General features: G+C 37.3%; 2 protein-coding genes across 2 annotated transcripts in view; one reads left to right on the forward strand and one right to left on the reverse strand.

The window, feature by feature from the left end:
• Positions 1-3,849: 3,849 nt before the first annotated feature.
• Positions 3,850-11,128, forward strand: LOC146166758 (hemocyanin type 2 unit a-like). The gene is made up of 10 exons (XM_083384927.1): positions 3,850-3,984; positions 4,053-4,151; positions 4,520-4,639; positions 4,871-5,029; positions 5,557-5,663; positions 7,187-7,328; positions 8,049-8,244; positions 8,651-8,783; positions 10,012-10,209; positions 10,751-11,128. The coding sequence occupies exons 1-10, from the start codon at positions 3,879-3,881 to the stop codon at positions 11,126-11,128; spliced, it is 1,638 nt and encodes a 545-aa protein (XP_083241053.1). The 5' UTR covers positions 3,850-3,878.
• Positions 11,129-13,150: 2,022 nt separating this feature from the next.
• Positions 13,151-20,486, reverse strand: part of LOC146166759 (bromodomain adjacent to zinc finger domain protein 1A-like) — a 50,940-nt gene continuing 43,604 nt past the window's right edge. Inside the window, exons 26-33 of the mRNA XM_083384933.1 lie at positions 20,246-20,382; positions 19,431-19,595; positions 18,762-18,857; positions 17,643-17,737; positions 16,645-16,805; positions 15,868-15,986; positions 14,662-14,749; positions 13,151-14,326 (exon numbers count right to left, since the gene is read on the reverse strand). Of these exons, the coding sequence (XP_083241059.1) occupies positions 14,145-14,326; positions 14,662-14,749; positions 15,868-15,986; positions 16,645-16,805; positions 17,643-17,737; positions 18,762-18,857; positions 19,431-19,595; positions 20,246-20,382 (1,043 nt within the window). The 3' untranslated portion in view covers positions 13,151-14,144. The remainder of the gene's footprint in view (positions 14,327-14,661; positions 14,750-15,867; positions 15,987-16,644; positions 16,806-17,642; positions 17,738-18,761; positions 18,858-19,430; positions 19,596-20,245; positions 20,383-20,486) is intronic.

The raw sequence follows: 20,486 nt of genomic DNA on the forward strand, positions 1-20,486 counted from the left end.
TAAAATGGACAAACACGTTTCTGTTTTGTTTTTTTAAATTAAATTTATTGGCGAACGTATAAATGGTATCGCATTCAAATCTCTGATTTAGGATTTGTATTCGTCCATTGTTGAAAATTTGTGTATGGCGCTGAGTCCTGTATTCCGTCTTCTCGTTAAAGGATAAAACTAACCATCTTTACTAAGTGGACCAACGCCCTGGGTTCAAGTTAGCTTTCTTTCGTGAAAATATTTCGTTGTCATCCGAACTTATTAGCGCTTTGACGTCTGTAAATCCTAATCATTATTGCCACGACGTTTTAGCGCTAATTTAAAGCCATGACAACGCTGGATGTTTTTTATTGTTTTACCAGAGGATAAAAATTAATATACCACCAAAAGCGCTTTCCATATACGCAATATTGCTTTATTAACGCTATTACACTTGACTATATATTATTCCTAAGTGTAAATAATGAGTAATTGCACCAATTTTGTTTACTTAACTGGGTGTATTGTAGAGTGAAGCATAACGTCTTTATAATGAAAGAAAATGAGAATTAACAAAAGCGACAATCTTACCAAACCGCCAAAAAACGAAACGTAAACTTGGCGAAGTGCGCCGGCGGCCTCTTAAATTTCCTGTCGCTTCTAAGCTTTTCAAAGACTCAAAGCATGTACAAGTGCCATTAAATGAGTATAACAGTGCAACGTAAGTGCTTCCTGAAATTTGCGAGAGTGGTCATGACTCTTTAAAAAAAAGAATATAATACCCTATAGCAGCAGAGGAAATAACGTCACTTGACAACTATAAGAAATCAGTTGTACTCTGACATCACGGCCGATCTGTTATTGTTAAGACGAACATTAAACAAATTGACTAATCTTTTACCGGTATCGTGTTAATGTATACAAACATAGCTAATGACTATCTTGACATATCCCTTTTAAATCTGTTCAGCGATTTGTTAGCGTCAGCCATTCTGACAAACATATATTCTTTACAATTTTATCTTCCTACCCTTAACAATGATGTTGTTGTCAGCTTCTATATAGTATTTTAAGATTTGGCAGCAACTGCCATATTTGTTCTAACTGTTTTAAATAAATAAATAGAGAAGATTATTTGTAATAAAAATAAAGATGATCATTGTCCATTATTTTAGGGAGTGTTCGGTATATTAGGCTAAATGTGATGTGGAAACCTGCAGGTTACAATAAAAGCTTGTTATGCACACAGCATGCTTTTCGCTACTTAATACAAAAGTATCTTCCTGGCAATTTAGCTCAAAAGCATTTTTTTCTGGTGCACGTATTGCACATAGTGAGGCCAGTAGTGATTGCTCGCATATTTAGACTATATTTGGCAAAAGCGATCAGAAACAGGCGGGCAAAATTTAGCTCATTTGCATAAAGGGCGCCTGATGAGTTACGAATCGCATGATTCGATTTTTCGTGGAAACTAGTGTTTTCGTGTTTTATATCACAAAAAAGTATATACAAACTACGTCTATTCGTTCAATTGCTCGTATACGCACGTTGGTATTTTTTGAGTTGGTAAGGGCGACTTATGTACATATATATATAATTCTTGCCACAATGTTTGACCAAACTAAATGCACGCCATGTTTTTTTTTCTTCGATTGAATTTTTTTTAAGACGCTTGTGGTTTCGGTCTTCGGACAATTCTGCATACATACGTCATAGATTCACTGCGAACGGTCGTAGTTTGATCACGCAGTACAAACGTGCAGACATTGGCAGAAAAAAGCAATATGAATATAATAATATATTGCTTAACTTACGCAAAAATAGATTTTCGCATATATATCTTTCTTTTGATAGATTTAACAAACTCTTTTTTGACCCTGAGAAAAGCTTTATAGGTGTTCAAATATATGACCAAATTCAAAAGATTTTGCAGAACAAAATAAACGTAAGACGATGGTTAAATTATTTTTTAAGGTAAATAAAAACGAGCATTATTTGTTTTCCAGAAATCCAGAAATGAATCCAGAAAACAACATCCGTGAAAGGTGTCAAAAAGCCTTTCGTTAAGCCTTTCCGAATGCATCGTGTGCAAGATGTAAATAAAGTAACGAATTTGTTTTAGCTAATTTGTCCTCTATATTTACACTATAAACATTGATATGTAATGTAAGCGAGAGACTGCATTGCTGTCTCCCAAATATTTAACCACGAACAGGCGTAATATCAGTGGTCTACCGACTTCTCGCTGGTAATCAAGATACGTCATGCACTCTCTATTTGGTCTTTAAGGCCCTTTGTAGGCTTCATCGGAAATAACGTACGTGACTTCTCAGGTTTTCGTAACGTCGAACTAGACGTTCATGTTATGTGTCAAAGGAAACGTCGGGTTCGTAGCTTCCTATATGACACCCAGCCCATATTCGGCACAATGCCACACACAACAAAATCGCACGTTTACCCTTTGGTAATAACTATATGCTGCAGCTACTGCAGTTATATTGCATGATATTTTTCCTTGTAAAATTTGTATATGTGTCTATAAACACCAACATGAATTGACACAAAGTGATACCATGTGTGAAAGCTGCATTTCTGACTTTTGCAAAGTTTAATTTTCCGAGTTGTAAATTACTTTAAGAATGCATTCTGAAGCAGACAACAATAAATGTTCTCTTTATCACTGTCAAACATATGAGAAGCGGTGTGTAGTGTCAGATAAAAGATAAAAAATGGTTTAAAACTTTTAAATTAGGGCTTCTTTACCTTTTTCGGCCGCGCCGTGAAAATAACCAATTGTATGGCGGTGAGTTGTACATTGTCAAGTGGAACTTTATTGCCAATCCAAAAAAAGTGATTTTAGACAGCACATCATATACGATTGTGTTCTTTAGACTGAAAAAAACAAATTGTTATATTTGTATAGTAAATTGGCAAACTATTACTTTCCCGAAATGGCCTGGTACGATTCCTTCTGACAACACAATGCCTTATTTAGATAACTGGAGCTAATATCTATCGATTAATATCACTGAGGGGAATAGATTAAGCGTTTGATGGAATAAAATAATGTGTGTTAGTCACGACTAAAAAGCAGTTAAAAAGAGATAAAAAGAAAAATACTCGAGTTAGCAAAACTTATTATTGAATAACTCCTTTTTCTCGGAGATTCCTTTGCGCCCCCTTGCAAACCGTCCACGAACATGGGCGCCTCCACCGGGGCAAGGGGGGAGGGGGGCACCCCCTCTAAAATTTCAAAATGTGATTATTATTATTGTTTATAATTATATTACTTCATATTTAGTTACTCAGTTTTACAAAGTTACTAATGGAATAATATTGATTTGTATATAAATTTCTACTCATATAAAAACGTATGTACACATTTATATCAAAGGTGCAGAAGTTATGTGTATATATTCATATTGCCCCCCCTGGAAAATTTTCTGCGGGAGCTTCTATTCACGCAGCCCGAGTTTAAGAACTCCTGCTTTAAATGTAGATTAAACAAATTGGATGAAAGAATGCCCCCTTCGGAAAATACAATTAGGCGTTTTACACAAAGCACGGTAATTGTTCGCCCATTCATTTTTTCGCAGAACCCTGCCGAATAATAGAATAGAGACTATACATACAGTCTTATATATGACAACAGACTTTGGTTTGTTGAAGTCAGTCGACGTTCGTGATCAATATAATTAACGAACACGCAATTGCGAGACTTCAGGAGTCTGAAGGCAAAAGCGTCACCGCCGGTTCGTTCTTTGAGTCAGGGCCAATCGAAAATATGAATCGATTAGCGCTGCTTCTTTAAGCAGAACAACTCTCTATATAATAAAGATCAGTTTCGCAATTTTGATACATAAGCAAAATACGAAATATTTAATCAAACTGTCAACGAAGCAAGTGGTATGAAGATTTTCCTTGCGTGTTTTGCTTTGCAGCAATTTTTTAACATTTTTGCAGCTGAGGAAGTGGTTAATTTTTTCGGAAGTGGCAACTTTAACGACAATGCAGGTTAGCTTGCTATATTCAAGGCAATATCAAAGTTTTTTCCTGTTTATTTAATCAATTCTTTCGCTCAGATTTTGAAGGTGAAATCGCCATAGAAACAGACCAAGCTGCCCTGGCAAAGTTTTCTATTGTGTCTGTGATCAAAGGCTCCAAGTGCAATAAAAAGCCAGGTATAAAGAGTTCTTTCACGTTAAAGCTGTGGTTCTAAAACTTTTTAGCTTGCGGCACACTAAAAAATCTTTAATATTTCGTGGCACACTTTTAGCAGAACAAGAATAGAGAAGTTTTTACAAACCCCCATGTAACACGATAACTATATGTAAATGTCTTAATATTATTAATTTTGTAATGGATAATGCGTATTTTAGTCTAAAATGTTTGCGTGTATGCCATTGGTAACATTAATAACTTATTTTTACAAATAAATTACAAAAAGTTTCGCGGCACACTAGTGTGCAGCGACACACAGTTTGGGAATCACCGCGAGGTTAAAATGGCATTTAAACAGGCTTGTTTTCACTGTGAATATTTTCAACAGACAGGAATTTCTGCTGGGTGAAATGCGAGCAGATAAAGCTCGGATACAAAGACCATTGCTGTCGCTGCAATTGCAGGCGCGGATATGTCTTGAAAAAAGACGGAAAAGGCTGCGAAAAAGGTAACACAGGATTAGGTTTCAATAGGGTTTCGAAAACACAACTATAGAATTTTAAATCATTTTTACCTTTTATAAGTGGTTACTAAGACAGTTAAGTAAGTGGAAAAAGCGTCAGTTGGTTCTTTTAAGGCTACTTGTAACATGCCTATAGGGGTGAAAAAAGGTAAAGTAATTTTTAACAAAGTTTGCTTTAACTAGTATTTTAACGTTTCTATGCTGCTGTTTTTGCAGTCACTTGGTCAAAGTGGAACGCTTGGAGCAGTTGCCTGGAAACGGAATGGGGAGGTTTACAGACAAGAAAAAGATCTTGCAAAAGCAAGCAGAGAACTGAACCTGGCAAATGCGTGGGTGCCGGGAGTCAAAGCAAAAAGTGCTCGAAAGTAACGAAGCGTAAGTAGATTTCAAACTTTTTCTTGTTAACAACATTTGCTGAACTAATTTCACTAGCATATTATAGCGAACGATAACTATTGTTTGTTGTTTTTATTTTGCACTTTACTCCGTTGTGGACGAATTATAAACAATTTCAGTTTATAACTGAAAACTGTAAAGATGGAGGACCACGCTATGCACTTATTCCTAAACTAACCTCTATCAAAGTTATTAAGTATAAAACAAATAAAGCCATGTAAACCATTTACTGTTGTATTTATTTTGAAGAGGCTCTCTGATCTTTGTTTTTCACTGGCTTTTCAGACGGACGACGTTAACTGTCCTCCAAATTTCAATTAAAGCAGTGTCCTTATAATGAGCATTAGAAAATATCCGAATCAACATTAAATAAAAGAATAATTAACAACCCTTAAAATAGAATTGCGGTACCACAATTGGTGCGAAAAAAAGGTTTCGTACCAAAATTGTTCTTGGTTTATATTTGATGAACACTACGTAAAAATTGTGATCGCTTTTGCCTTCAGATTTTTTCTTGAGAAAAAACCTACGAAAGCTCACCGAGGAAGAAACTCAAGACCTGATTCAGGCCATGATCAAGTTTAAGAAAGACAGATCCCTAAGCGGATACGACGTAAGGATAAAAAATATTTCTATTTAATGCCTGCATACCGTTGTAATATAAAACATGCACTTTTAGTAATACTATAGGGCAGGTTATTTTAACTTATATTATTATCTCCATTCCATTTTTGTGGCAGTAAATCTTGGGTTTCGCCATTTTGTAATTAATAACTAACCTAAGATTGGTTAATATCACCTAATGAAAAGTTTTAATCCAAAATATTGTCGATTTTAAATGCCTGTATAGGGAATTACTTTCTTCTAGTGTTTTCGTGCGCAATTGTCGTTTCATGAACAGGCAATAAGCTTTAGCGTTAAACCTATATATAGCCCTAACGTTTTATCGTGAAGCGTTACCCTGGCTATGACCTGGGGGTCAAAAAGTAATTGAACTTTAAACATGTTACGAGTCATCAGTTGCGTGTATTAATCCATTCGGGCGTCAAGTTGTTCCATGTTCCTTAAAAACCAAGGCGTTAGAGTTAGTTCCTCCTGTGTCTAAAATATTGAAACAGCGAGATATTTGTTTTGTTTTTGTTATACTTACCAGTGGTCAAACATTGCCTGTCAAGTACCAACCCGTGGTTCTTTACTGTCGCTGCGTACACCACAATGTTTTGAAAGAAACACTTCTTTCAAATTTAGTTAGGTTCAATAAAGTTAAAAAAAATGCAAAACGATAATTAATAGGTCGATTTAATGTGGCAAAAAAAACTTCCAATCGTTCGCCAGCCGCAATATTGTTATAACTTGGGACAGGTAGTGTAGTTCCCTCTATTCGCGTATCGTTTAAGTCAGGGGTCGGCAACCTTTTTTGCACTGCGGACCGGTTTAAAACTAAAATTTTGTCGCGGACCGGCCTTCAAAAAACAACAAATGTTCAGGAAAGAAAAATTAATTACAACTTTCAATACGAACTTTATGCTTGTTTTGCCGCAAAGAGATTCTCCCATCTAAGAATTATTGAACTTACTGAAACCCTCGAGCGGCATCAGGCCAGCCAAACAATTTAGTTTAACCCAGCCCGCGGCTCATTTCAATAAAACTTTTAGGCCTTTACGTTTTTTTCTTAAATTACACTGGTATAACATAATTAGCAATTCCTATATTCTTACCAGCTTCTCAAAATAAGGATATTTAAGTTCGTTTTTCAATAAAATTTTAATCTTACAACCCTGCTACGGACCGGTAACCAACTCCTCGCGGACCGGCGTTTGCCGACCACGGGTTTAAGTGGTACGTGTAACACAGGTTGAAATTCACTGATTAAAATTAATCCGTTAATCAAGATCTAATAACATATAAAAAACTAAGCCTTTTTACCTGACTCAACCAACCCGTTAAAAAAATCGAAAGCAATGGATGGCTGCTGTTATTCAAAATAAATTTATTAAACCATATATAAGTGCAACAGTTTACAAAAAAATTCTGAAAATAATTGTATGTCTGATTAAGTTTGTGATTAAAAGATTTGAACTCAAGGATCATTGATCAGTCATCATCATACTGATCAACCTAATTTATTTAACGCAGAACATTGTCGGCTGGCATGGCTGGCCATTCCGTTGTCCATGGAACAAACAATACGAGGGCCACAAAAATGGACATTGCAGCTTTCATAGCGACTTGAGATTTTTAACTTGGCATCGGTTGATAGTTGTTCAGCTCGAAAGAGGTATAACTAACTGTTTTAAATGAGTGTATATTAATTTGCTTGTGTTTAAAAATAAGTGCTTTGATTTTTTATTTTATTTCCAAATCAAATCAAAGGATTTACGTATTATTTTTACAGCAAATAAAATGTACGCAATTTTGGGTGGTTTCATAAAAATGCGAACTTGGACGCCTCGCGCAGCTGTCTTTCAAGTATAAAAATACATCAGAAACTTATCGCCAATAAAATAAGACTGTTGTCAATCTTAACTATTCTACACTTTGTCTGAAGGCTATCGTTGTGTCGAGTTAAACTCTATTTAGAATACTAAATCTTATACCTTATATAAATGCCGTTTTTCGCGCTTTGCACACATCTTTAAGGTCTTTGCAATTTTGTCATATTATAACTTTTTCTCAACCTAAACAAATATCCAGCTTAACAAAATAAACGCACTGAGTAGGATATATTCGTGATCAAACTAAAAAAAGTCGAACAATTGCTTCAACTTCGGAACATACTGTTTGGAGGTTGTAGTAAGACGTATAGTAAGAATATCAAAGCCCATACAGAAGTAGGTAGCATTTGAAACGTTTCGAATACCTTTATATTTCACATAATGTGTTGATATAAATAAAGAGTTATGTTATATTCAAAACGTTTAAAATGATACCTACTTCCGCGTGGGCTTTGATATTCTTACTACGCTTTAACTTAGTTACACGTTTACTTCCGTACCAGGACTCAACAGGTATATGCGAAACAAGAGCATGGGCATCCCTTACTGGGACTGGACCGACCCCGAATGGACCGCTCCCCCCCAACTTCTTACAAACCTCACCCTCTACGACAAAGAGTCCGACTCTTATGTTGACAACCCGTTCAGGCATTCCTTGATACGGGGACACAAACCAGTGAAAAACATCACTGGACCATTGTGAGTTTTAACAAGTTCTATCGTTTGTCGTAACGTTTTCAGTGTTGTAATGTCTCAAGTCTGTGACTTGACTTAAGTCACTGTTTTCCAATGACTCGACTTGAAATGAAACTTTGGGCAAAATGACATGGCTTAAGTCGTTTGGACAAATGGCTTGGGTCAAAATGATGTGTTTTTATTTAAAAAAAATAGTTTTTTTTATATTAATTTTTGCACATAAAACAATTCATTTGCTATATATTACGTTTTCGTTATTTTCTAGTTATTTCAAAAATATTTAGTTTTAATTTAAAAAGAAAAGAATTGCAGATGCTAATTTTGCCTGCTTGGGGGTTAGGCGAATGAAAAAACATTACTTTGCTATCATGTGTATAGTAAAAGTGCGAACAATATTTTCTCAACACAGATACTCGCAAAGAAGCATCAGCGTTGTCTCATACAGAAACCAAGCCTATTTCCTACGGGGCCTCGTAAGAGCATTAACAGTTGACAGCTATTACTACTTGGACACGTGGATGGAAGATAACCCTCACAACATAGTAAGGACAACAATAATCAAAAACAGCTCATCTGGTAATTGTAACTGTTAACCAACGTTTTAACAACCTTTTTAAATCGCCTCCGTCAGGGTAAATGACACTGAACGCTAGTACGAAAAAAAAGAAAATTACTATGTCTGGTTGCAACAGTTTATATATATATAGTAGGCTAAGGCCGATGTTTGGTATAAACACAACCTTAATGGAATGTTTTTTCCTTGGCATTATTTCCACCTGAAATATTGAATGCATAATATGCATATATTTTTGAAGAAGCATTAAGTTACAAAGCCGATTGTAGGGGTAGTAAATTACCAAAGCCTTTTAAATGCAGTACGGTACTAAAGCAGTGATCTGTTTAAACAAATATGAGTAAAGACAGATTCCAAATATAGTTTAGAATGGCTTTTCAACTTTTTTTGTCGGTGGACCAACATGCCGATTTAGATAGCTTTGTGGACCCCCGCAGATATGAGTAAAGAGCATATTCCAATAGTAATCATAGAAAAGCGATAGCGTACACTAAAATGTAACATTGATCAGAAGATGCGTAACACTAAAAAGCTCTACATTTTGGTCCATTAAGCAACGAAATATGTGGTCGCTGTTTTTTTAACATCACGAACTTCATTGCAGCTCAGCAAGCAAAAGTAACGTTATTTTAAGTCTGTTGGCACCTTTGATCTACAATTTCTACATTCTTGTAAATCACTGTAATGACTAAAGCCAATGCCTTGACTCAAGTGCATGTTGACTTGATCAAAGTCTTTCGACCAAAACCATTTGACGTGGACTTAACTCATTGTGTCAGATGACTTGGGTTTAAGCTTAAAATTAGGTATTTTCATAAAACATTTTTTAATAAAATGTATTTATTTATCTCAGTGTTTGCAGGTAAAACAATTTGCTTGCTATACGTTATGTTTGTTTTTTTAGTTGAGGTAATGTTACCAATTTTGAAAGTTTAACGTTTATTTTTATGTCAATAACTCTACTTTAAGTTGACTTGCATGAATAATGACTTGACTTGGGCAGCTGATGACTTTGACTACATGGGACTTGACTTGTTATTTTTGCAAAAGAATAAAGTTATTTCGGAAATAGCTTGAATGGGACTTACGTCATTTTAAAATGACTTTATTTCTGTACTGTCGAAGGGTCACTGTGAATCTCCAGTTTGAAAGCCATGGTCTACATAAAATAAATGCCGACAATTGCCATTACGCAGATCCACAATTGCTTCTGCTACAACAACTTCAGTAGTTGCAACTACGGAATGCCGACGGTGAACTTCGCCGCTTGGGATCCGGCTTTCATGTTCCACCATAGCCAGATCGACCGGCTTTACGTGCTGCGCAGAAGGCTGCGCGAGGACCTGGGCATTCAAGATTGGACACGGGAAAGCATTTTCGCAAGCTACTTGCCGGTAGGAATATGGCAGCTTTATAGTAGGCTACTAACGCTACTTACTATTATATATAAAGCAAAAATAACTCTATAAATCACATTTAATGTAATATGGGTTATTTAAAACAGCCAGAAGGTATTCTTGATAGGTTAGTTTGTGTATATTGAACAGTGTTCAGTTCTTACATTCCCTTTTAAAAGATACGTCACGCATATTAGTTCAATAAAAGTGCACGCGCGTAGCTTTAAAAACTTAAAAATTTATTATACAACTTGAGTTGCTGTATTTAACCCTTTAGTGTCGCCTTGACAAAACATATAACAGAACACATTGGCCTACTATTAATTACTTAGTGTCATTCGGTAGAGCGACGGTCCAGATTTGCCAATAGTTGGTGAGTTAAAACTCAGCGCAGGAAGTTTCTTTTGGCCTTGAATTACTTGTGCGATAATCCCAATAAAACCGACTAAATTCGGTAAGCCTTTCGGAAAGCACCCGGTTTACTGTTATCATAATTAGATGAAAAAAGTTAACTTTCAGCTGTGATCAATTCTGCCAGAAAATCACAAAGGAAAATACGACAAAGGAGATGAGAAAAAGCGCAAAGGAGACCTTCAGAGCGATCAACATGCCTCTATCGCCTTTCTGCAACGCATCGATGAACCCCGACGAGGTGACTTTGCGCGCCAACGACGTGCTGACTTCCTACTACGGCAAGCAGCTCTTCGGCTTCGAGTACGACTCGCTGGACTTGGGTGAGCGCAACTGGCGACTGCTGCTGGTTGACACGGTCAAGCTGCGACAGAGGGAAAACTGGGACGAGCCCGGGCAGCCGTTCGTGTCCGCACTCGGCCGGGACCTTGGAGTGGTCTCGAAAGCTTCGACCAAACTTTCTGGAAAATGCCCGGTGAAAAAGTACTTTGTGCCGGCAACGTAACTCCGGTTTTCGAGATGTGAGCGTCTGCGTGTTTTGACAACAAAAAGCAGAAGAGTTGTTGCACAAAATGCATTTTTTTGGGATAAATTATCCAGATGTTTAATATTTATGGACGATTTTTAACTGACGTTATAGTCATTCGATATTTTCTGTATATCACCTGTGTTTTTGTGAAAGTGATTTTTGTTGTAAACGTGATAAGAAGGGCCTAGTATTTGCGTTTGTGAAAATCAAACGAAAGTAGTCTGAAATGCTGATACATTTGATGGCATCAGTGTTGCAAGCTCGGGGAAGTTGCTATGCAATAGAATACGAGCCGAAGAAAAAAATAGGCTGCTTATAGCATTAAAAGTATAATTGTTGTTATTATCAAGTGCTGTGTGAACCTTTATTCTTTTCGAAAAAACATCCGTAGTCGCACCGATTAAGGCGCAATACAAGACTGGTTCTGGCCATGATTAATGTCGAGCAAGACGCATCCGTAAACATTTGCGGCGTACACTCCAGTGTCTCATAAAAACAGTAGCGCGAGTAAGGTCACGAAAATTCAATTTTCGGTAGACTCACTGCCTGACTTTACCAGCCAGTCACGTTCATCGCTTAGGAAGCGCGACAAGGAAACGACGCAAAATTCTTATCGCATAACATCACACTTGCCTGAAAATCACACGATCTCTGGTGCAGTTAATTAGCCAGACACATTTCTAACCTAATAGCAACACACCAATGCCAACAATCTAACCCAACTCAAGTCCTAACCACAATATTGATTGAAAGCCTATAAAGAAATGGCTATTACTACAGGAACAGCTCACATTCCAACAAACTGACCCATCCTAACCACACTATTGATTGAAATCCTCTAAACCAGTGTTTCTCAACCTTTTATGACTAGCGGCACCCCTCAGAAATAAAAAATAGATTGCAGCACCCCTACAAGATTTTTGGTGGGTAACACTGGGATGTAACAATAAACGGAACTGGAACAATACACATCAATTCTACACAACGTAGGAACTTAAATTGGTTTTATTTTACTATTTTCTCTCGGGACACTGGAGCATTAGACATGGCACACCAGCAGGGTTCCGCGGCACCCCGGTTGAGAACCACTGCTCTAAACAAATGTCGATTACTACAGTAAGAGCCATATTTTACTCCAATCTAAACCCTATCAGCAGCAGTGATTTTGGATGGGCGATCGATCAAATTAAAGTCCAATAATAACACCTGGATTTTTGGTTTACAGAAACGCAATATGACGCAGCACCAAATTCGTCACGCAGTGCTTTTTAATTCATTGAAACGGCGCAAACGACATTTTAACCGGGTAATAAAACTACGAAATTTACTTACTGATTCCTGAAAAAATGGCTTTACTGGCAGAAAGCCGTGGGTTGGACTGCGGAACATGGCTGAAACACTTATATTAATTGGTTGTAGGTTCGCCACCAATACTCTCAGTTTATCAAATGGGCTTAAATACAGTGCCGGGCATTTATCTGTGACAAACTTTCGTGATTGGTGTACTTGTGTAGATGTCCAAACGTCACTGTTTTGAGAAATGTTTTCCTGTCTTTGATTTTGGTCAGTATCTTACGTCAACATTTCTGCCAGATCGTCAAATTTCGGAAATTAGCCAAATACTGACACTATATAATATATTAAACCTGGGCAGCATACGGCCCGCCAAGCAATTTAATTCAGCCCGTGATTTATTTTTCTAAAAGTACAAAGTTAAGCAAAAACAAGGGCGAGTTTCTACACGTTTGCTTGCTTGTATCGTAAACACTCTTTCCAGGAACGGATCTATCATGTCTTTCTTGTATGTTTCCACGATTGTTTGGCATATTTGCAGGAAAAAGCGCCCTCTGCACTGTAGCACTCTCTCCACCGAAAGTGTAAGAGACTTGGCCGAAAGTTAAAAATTCTACCTTAGGGGAAAAAACTTTTAAAATCCAGAGCACTTACACTTCATTCAACTTTCAAATCCACGAAGAGACCAAACTGGAACGGTTCACAATTCCGCTATTTATTGAAACGAACGTACTGAAAGGAATGGATGAAGAGACACTGGAAAGGATTGTTACACAGCAACCGAGTGGGCAAAGTCGAAAACGAACTGAATGTGGTAAACGCCCTGCAAATTTTCTACGATAGAATCGGCAAAAGGGAACTGAAAATCTACTCAAGAGTAAATCGAACTTTGCGAAAACGATCAAAGTTTTGCGATTCGAAATGTTTCATGTTAACAACGGGGGTTTTCTTACGGTACGCTTTCGAAAAGCCAAGGTTAAACGATTTAAGGCCACTAGAACAAGGTAGTATTTCGGAAATAACCACTTGATTTTTGTCGTAAGAAAGCATCCAACATTAAATAGGCGATGATGAGGATTTGTGCTAGCACTAACGCACTGATAAAACCGCATAATTTACAGGCGTTGTCTTGGCTTATATTCAGAACACACACGCCTAAACGAAGCGACCAATAATAGAAGACCAAAGATCTCAGCTAACTTGTAACGAACAGTGCGCGATCGCATTCCATGGCAAAGAGAAAATTCTACGCATGTGTTTTCGGACAAAAAGTCAGGTTACCGTTTAATTATGGGCTGTTCCGAACTGCACCTTTAATGGCAACTGACGTTAAAGCGAACAACAAAGTTATCACCGATTTCAGACAAGTGAACGACACACGCGTGTCGCCGTAACATTTCGCGCCAACAGTCGAACACAGGGACTGTTTTTCTCTTCCTAACAAGAACCCTAACGTGAACGAAGGTGTGGGAGGGGGCAAAAACGGTGTACCTCCCCCTAAAAAAGGAGGGTCAGGTAAACAACCCGGCCCAAAACACACCGAACGGGCCCCTTCAGTAACTGCGAGGAAAATCCAAGGGTCCCGCAAATCGAGTTGTAAGGCAAACAAAGGCAGCGGAGAAACATCGTCGGCCAGCCACTTTAACTTGTGATTGCGGTTAAAGCGCGTCATAAGGCTACGGAATGGTGGTGAACGGCCCTACGAGGTCCTACGCTTCTTGGCCGGTTGGCTGGGCTCTCGGTGCTGGGATAGGCCGGCCTTGTGCAGCTTGGAGTCGAAGTAGATCTGCAGGTGAGTGGCGGCCTTGGCCACCACGGAGCGCGCCTCGTTGTACTGGTGACAGTTGGTGAAGATTAGGTCCACGTCGGCGATGAAGTCCGCTGAGAGACAACACACAAGGGTTACGTTTTTTATAGTTTTAATAGCGGGCAAACGAAAGCACTCAGGCACGTGAGAAGTTAAAACGACACATTTTGCGTTCAGAGGCACCTCAACTTGAAATAAAGGTTTATGTAAAAGTTATACTAAATCTAGTAGGTACATTATGCGCGGAACTATAATGTAGTTAATAATGCATATGAAAGCCAAAAAGGTAAATTGACATCATCTTGATAAAGACAAAACGTCTTTGGCAACGTACCAACGGACATCGGGCAAAATCTATTTGCTTTTTGTTCTACTGAATAAATTTTAGGGCATTTAAAAGAGGTCTTACTTGCGCTGGTGTATTGTACTTCTTTCATCTTACGGAGCACGGTGCCAAGATCCATCGGCTTCTTTATGATGTCATAGTAGTCGGGAACCTTAAATAAACGTTTAACAGTTAAATAACAGGGTGGAAATACAAAAAACGCATTGCCTGAATATAATTAAGGACAAGGAGATTCAAAAGTTGATTTACTCACCTTTATGCCTAAAAAAATTACCATAAATATTGTTCAACAAACAATGTTAGCTAATCTAGGAAGAAGGCAGCCGCAAGGTGCTCTTTAAATAATATCGAGCTACGCATGAAGGACAAAAAAGTAACCTAACTTAATACATTCCGAGCTAAGTAGCAAGAAAACGTATATAGATTTTAGCATCTTGGATTCAAAGGTTTCCGAGCCACGACAAATAATCCTGTATATTTTTAGTGTATCGAAGTCTTTATCATTGTACAGGAATTTGTGGGGCTTACTCAAGAGAATCCATATCTTAATCCGAATAAATGTAAACGCATGCAAAACAACGTTATTAAAACAAGAGGGTGTATCTTCATAGAATCCAAAACCATCGGCAGCAGGTTTTAGCCAGTCGATCACTGCTCCGCTGACGCGTATATTATCAAGTAAAACTCATAGTTAAAAACATGAGTAAAAACAGGATCAGACGTTTTGTTTAAAGGAAAATATTCATTCGAATTAAGGAACTGATGATGCCACTTGGCGAAATATATTTTCCTTTAAACAAAACGTCTGATCCTGTTTTTACTCATGTTTTTAACTATGAGTTTGACTTGTTGTTAAAACAAGAACACGTCACCGTAAGTTTAACATCATTGCCAAAATAAAATCGCCGGAACTGTCGATAAGGGCAACTACAATGTCGAGGCACCAAATGGTCAGTGGTGCATGACCGAAAGTAACTGAATGCTTACACAATCAATAGGGTAATCAAGCACGGTTGTGCGAAAGCTTGTCGAGGATTCAATACAATTTGTATTTATATGGTGCCACACCACATTACCCTTTTTAGAATTCGACAAATACGGCCATTTACGAAGATTTACATCATTAAATTAGTCATAAAACACTTACACATAAATATGCAAAGTGAACATGGTGACAAAGGGATTTGCAGCAAAAACAGGTTGATAGTTAAATAGCACTAAAACCACAGATAAAAATTTTAAACCTTTAAATTTATTGCCGTGTCTTACCTGCTTTTTGTTGACCGGTTCTACAAACGGCCAGCTGTCCTTGTGCTTTATGACGTCAGAAAGGATTTCCTGGCAGGAGGCCAGGTCCTTCCAAACGCCTTGCGACCTCCGGCGGTTACCTCCGCTCATCGGACTTCGCTCCACCTCTTCTGCAAAAATAAAATACATATAGATTGTTAATAGAGTTAGCTCCACGAGGCAGCATAACAATAGATAGAAATTAAATTAATCCTGATGAGGTCAGCTGGTATCTGCTGCCGAAACGTCGGTTTACACTTCGTTTACACCAGAAGAATGTTTTCTATCTATTGATATAGATCAGGGGTTCTTAAGACTTTTTTTACTGCGGACCATTTTTTGCTCCGCATCGATCAGGCTAGGCAAGATCTTTTGAGACATGATGTCATAAATTGACGTCGCAACGAAAATAGACTTCAGAAATCTGCTGATTTCGGTCCAAAAAATATGAAAGTAAAATGGCGTTAAAATAGATTTAAAGGGAAAAACGTTTTTTTTTAATTTAACATTTTTTCTTTAAATTGATTTACTTTATAAATATACACTAATGTTTCAATTATGGCTATTTAATATGTGATGTTTGGATATATTTTAGTCTTATTAACTGATAATAATACAAGTGCTTTAAACAACATTTATATGTGGTACTTGGTCAGTAAAACAAAATGGTTATAGATCGCATTTAAACTCATTTTTATATGGTTAGTTAAATCTTAACGCTAGAAAATAAGTCAAAACATTAAAAAAAAACATGTTTACCAGATTTTCGGGCTGATGTCCTCTCCCTCTTAAGAGGCGGTTCCTGGCTCCCTGCTTTACTCCTTGATCCGGATGTGTTACCCTTTCCCCCCTTCTTCTGAGGCTTCTGTGGGATCTTGTATTGGAGGTTCCTTCTTCCTGGAGGAGCCTCATCCGGGGAACTGAGAGCAAGATAAGAGTAGGGTAATTGATTTTTTGACAGTTCCGTTTATTTATGACTTTTGACAATTCTGTTTTTTTGATTCTTGACAATTCTGTTTTTTGACTTATGACAATTCTGTTATTGTTATTTTTGACAATTCGGTTTTTTCAATTTTTGACAATCTGTTTTTTTTTTATTTCTTACAATTCTGTTTTTTTGATTTCTTACAATTCTGTTATTTTCTTTTTGACAATTCTGTTATTTTCTTTTTGACAATTCTGTTATTTTCTTTTTGACAATTCTGTTATTTTATTTTTGACAATTGTGTTTTTTTATTTTTTGACAATTGTGTTTTTTGATTTTGGACAATTCTGGAAATGCGCTACTGTTGTTTTTCATCTTTACTAGTTTGTTTGACCAAAGCTGTGTGGCAGACTCTACCATTTTAATTCATTTTTTTATTTTTGAGTCGGACCTTTTTACAAATCAGATAATTTACAAAAGTTTGAATCTTGTTTTTGTGAAAAAATAAAGTAGATTTTACTCCATATTTAAGTATTAGTGACTTTTAAGTACAGGTATGGCCAATAATAAATTAACGACAAGAACACACAACAAAAAAGAGGTTGGATTTTTAACAAACAGAAAAAAATCTGTCAAAAAACTTGTTTTCCGAACAGTGAATATTCCCAAATATACGTTAGGCCATCCTAAAGTATATTTTGCTCGAAGCATTGTCGTCATTTACGTGTTAGGGGCGGGGAGATAGCTTCCTATTTTACATATTCGGTGAATATTTCCTTTATAACAGTGGTTATCAAAGTGGTTTAACCCAACCACAACAATGTACACCGACCTGGCGGATTCCTCCTCCTGCTCTTGCTCCTCCTCACTCTCCTCCTCCTCTTCTTCTTCTTCCTCCTCTTCGTCGTCGTCGTCCGAACTCTCGTCCTACAACATCACCATAACACGTGAGTACACAGTTTCATAAAGTAGCTTGATAGTGAACTACAAATCCAAAAAGGTAGATCGACATCATCTTATACTTAAGACTTCTGAATATGATGCAAGTTCGTATCGCACGTCTTAATTAGGATGGTATTGATCTACTCAACCTTTTGCCTTAATTCATTATTAACTAAAATGTGTATTGGGTACAATATGCACGGATCTGTAATTTGGCTTGATAATAACTAATAAATTGTAAAGCCAAAAAAGGCGAGTATATCGACATCATCTTGATTAAGACCTTTCGATACAAACTTGTATCATCTTCAGTTAATGTGACTGCTCGATCTTGGCTGTCTTACGAGGTACTGCATTTAAACTTAAACCATAGGGCTAAACGTCACACAAGTAATACCACAACCCACGCGTTTAACTTAAAAGTAATTAAAAGAGTTTTTGCGATACAAATATATTTATGGGTACACCAGCACGGATCTGTAGATCTGCGCGTAGTGTACCTAAACATTATTACCTTTTATCTTACAAAATATAGAGCTTCTCAATGGTTCTCTGTCGGGTATTAAACAAAACTAGCTTTGGCTACTCTAAGCATGGATCTTTAATGTAGCTTAATAAAGAATTGCGAAGCCAAAAAGGTCGAGTAGATCGACGTTACCTTGATTAAGACATTTCGATAGGAGCTTGTATCATCTTCATTTATTGTGACTGATAAGTAAAAATTATCCCTTATAAAAGGTGGGACGCAATTTTTATCATTCTGAGTTTCTATAGTTGAAAAATTATTTAGCAACTCCCGGTGTTGAACAGGTACAGCGGTGTTGATAAGGTGTCAGCACAACAATTGCGTCCCATCTTTTATATAAGTGATGCTTAAATTACTTCCCAGTCATATTAACTGAAGATGATACAAGCTCGTATCGATCTATGGGGCACCAGAGCGCCGCGGTTGTGAAACACTACCCTTAAGAGGCTAAAATTGTCAAAGAACTTTATATTTTCGTCTCACCTGCGAGAAGCTCTTGGTCCGAACCACTTTTCTGGGGCTAAGTCGAGCAGCTTTCGGCTTGCAATCCGGACAAAACCAGTCTCCCGCGGGAACAGACTGTAGAGAGCGCCATCATTAAAACATATAGATTAGAGGTACTTCAAAAGAAATGATGGTTTGGTTTTTAATGTACAGAGAGGCGCCACATGCTGTTATGTGCTATGGACGTTGCATAAATAGAATTTTAAAATTGTAAGTACAAAAAAGTATAACTTGAAGTCAGGTTTAAGGCTGAGCCCTGTAAAAAAATACGAAGACCGAAATAGTTTTAAGATGAGATTTTGAAAGTGACAATTGTGGCTGACTAGTTGGAACCTTTCGTCCACTTTCGCACGATTTTGAAATAATCAAGGGCGTTACAAGCAAACCAAGGTTCATGTCTTAACTAAGTTCAAGGCTTTTTTCAGTTTATGACTGTACCAAAAGCCAAACGACTAACAACTTAAAGTCAGGTTTAAGGCTGCTGTACACAAAAAAGCGAAATAATTAAGACAACTTCCAAGTGACAATAATGACAGGCTAAAATTGGACCATGTCGTCCACTTTGGTAAGAGCTTGAAAAATCGAAGACGTTACAAGCGAAAACATCATGTCTTAACAACCTAGCCGAAATATATAACTAAGACTGACCTTAACAGCGGGCTTGAGGCAATACATGTGATGTCCGCGGTCGCAAGAGTCGCACAGCAGCATTTTATCTGCGTCGCCCTTCCTTCTACAGATGCGACACTTGGCGTTCACAACTGAGCGCGACCACATTATGCAGCGCTCCAGGGTAGACAGGTGGAGGAAAATCTAAGAAGTTGTTTTATCAGGTTTTTCTTTAGAGTTGAAAGTGTGTTAAATAGTCCTTAATTGGTAAATAAAAAATTGGTATAATTACTAACATAAATTTTTATTTCGTAGAATTCAAAAGAGTGCTTAAATTTTTTGTAATAGTACTAAATGGCGAAATAATAAAGTTTAAATTAGGTTTTTGGTTACTAATTCAATTTTTTCGTAGAAGTTGTGTTTACATACTTGTATTGATGGTCCTTATAAGCACGACTAGAGCTACATTTGTGTTGCAACCTAGCGGGTCTTTTCAGTTCGTGAGTGGAATAAATGAATTCCGTCACGTTTAAAAAAAAGTTTTATCTACATTTTTTCCCTAAAAAGTAAAAAATCAGCTTAAGTACATTTAAAAATTTTGTAAACGAAAGTATAACGAAGATACAGAACACACTAGACAGTTTCGCATTAAATTTGACGAAAATCAACTTTTTCTAACGTACGATGTTTCATAAGACTCAAATTACAGCAAACAGGGACGGTCTAAAACGAAAAACGAACTGACGCTAAACTTTATCCAGCAAGCGATTCAGTGCGGCATATAAGTGGCTGGTGCGGCATAGTGCGGTATATGACTTGCGAGAAACACACCAAGGCCAAACAAGCAGCATTACCTGGGAAACTGACGTGCACTGAAGCAATGACTTCTCCCATCTGAGAAGTAGGGCGGCGCTTGTGCTCGACTTTTCCTCAGAGTCGTCCTCATTGGTCTGCTTGGAACGAGTCAAGCGTGAAGCGTCCTCGGCACAGCCTTTGCCACGAAAGTCAACAAAAATATTTTAAGCGATTGCTAGTGCTATGTTGCAAACATGTTTGGATTGATTCAGAACACTTTAGGATTTTTTATAGGATGCT

This window comes from Ascidiella aspersa, chromosome 1, assembly GCF_963924565.1.
Source record: "Ascidiella aspersa chromosome 1, kaAscAspe10.2, whole genome shotgun sequence".
Classification (NCBI taxonomy): domain Eukaryota; kingdom Metazoa; phylum Chordata; class Ascidiacea; order Phlebobranchia; family Ascidiidae; genus Ascidiella; species Ascidiella aspersa.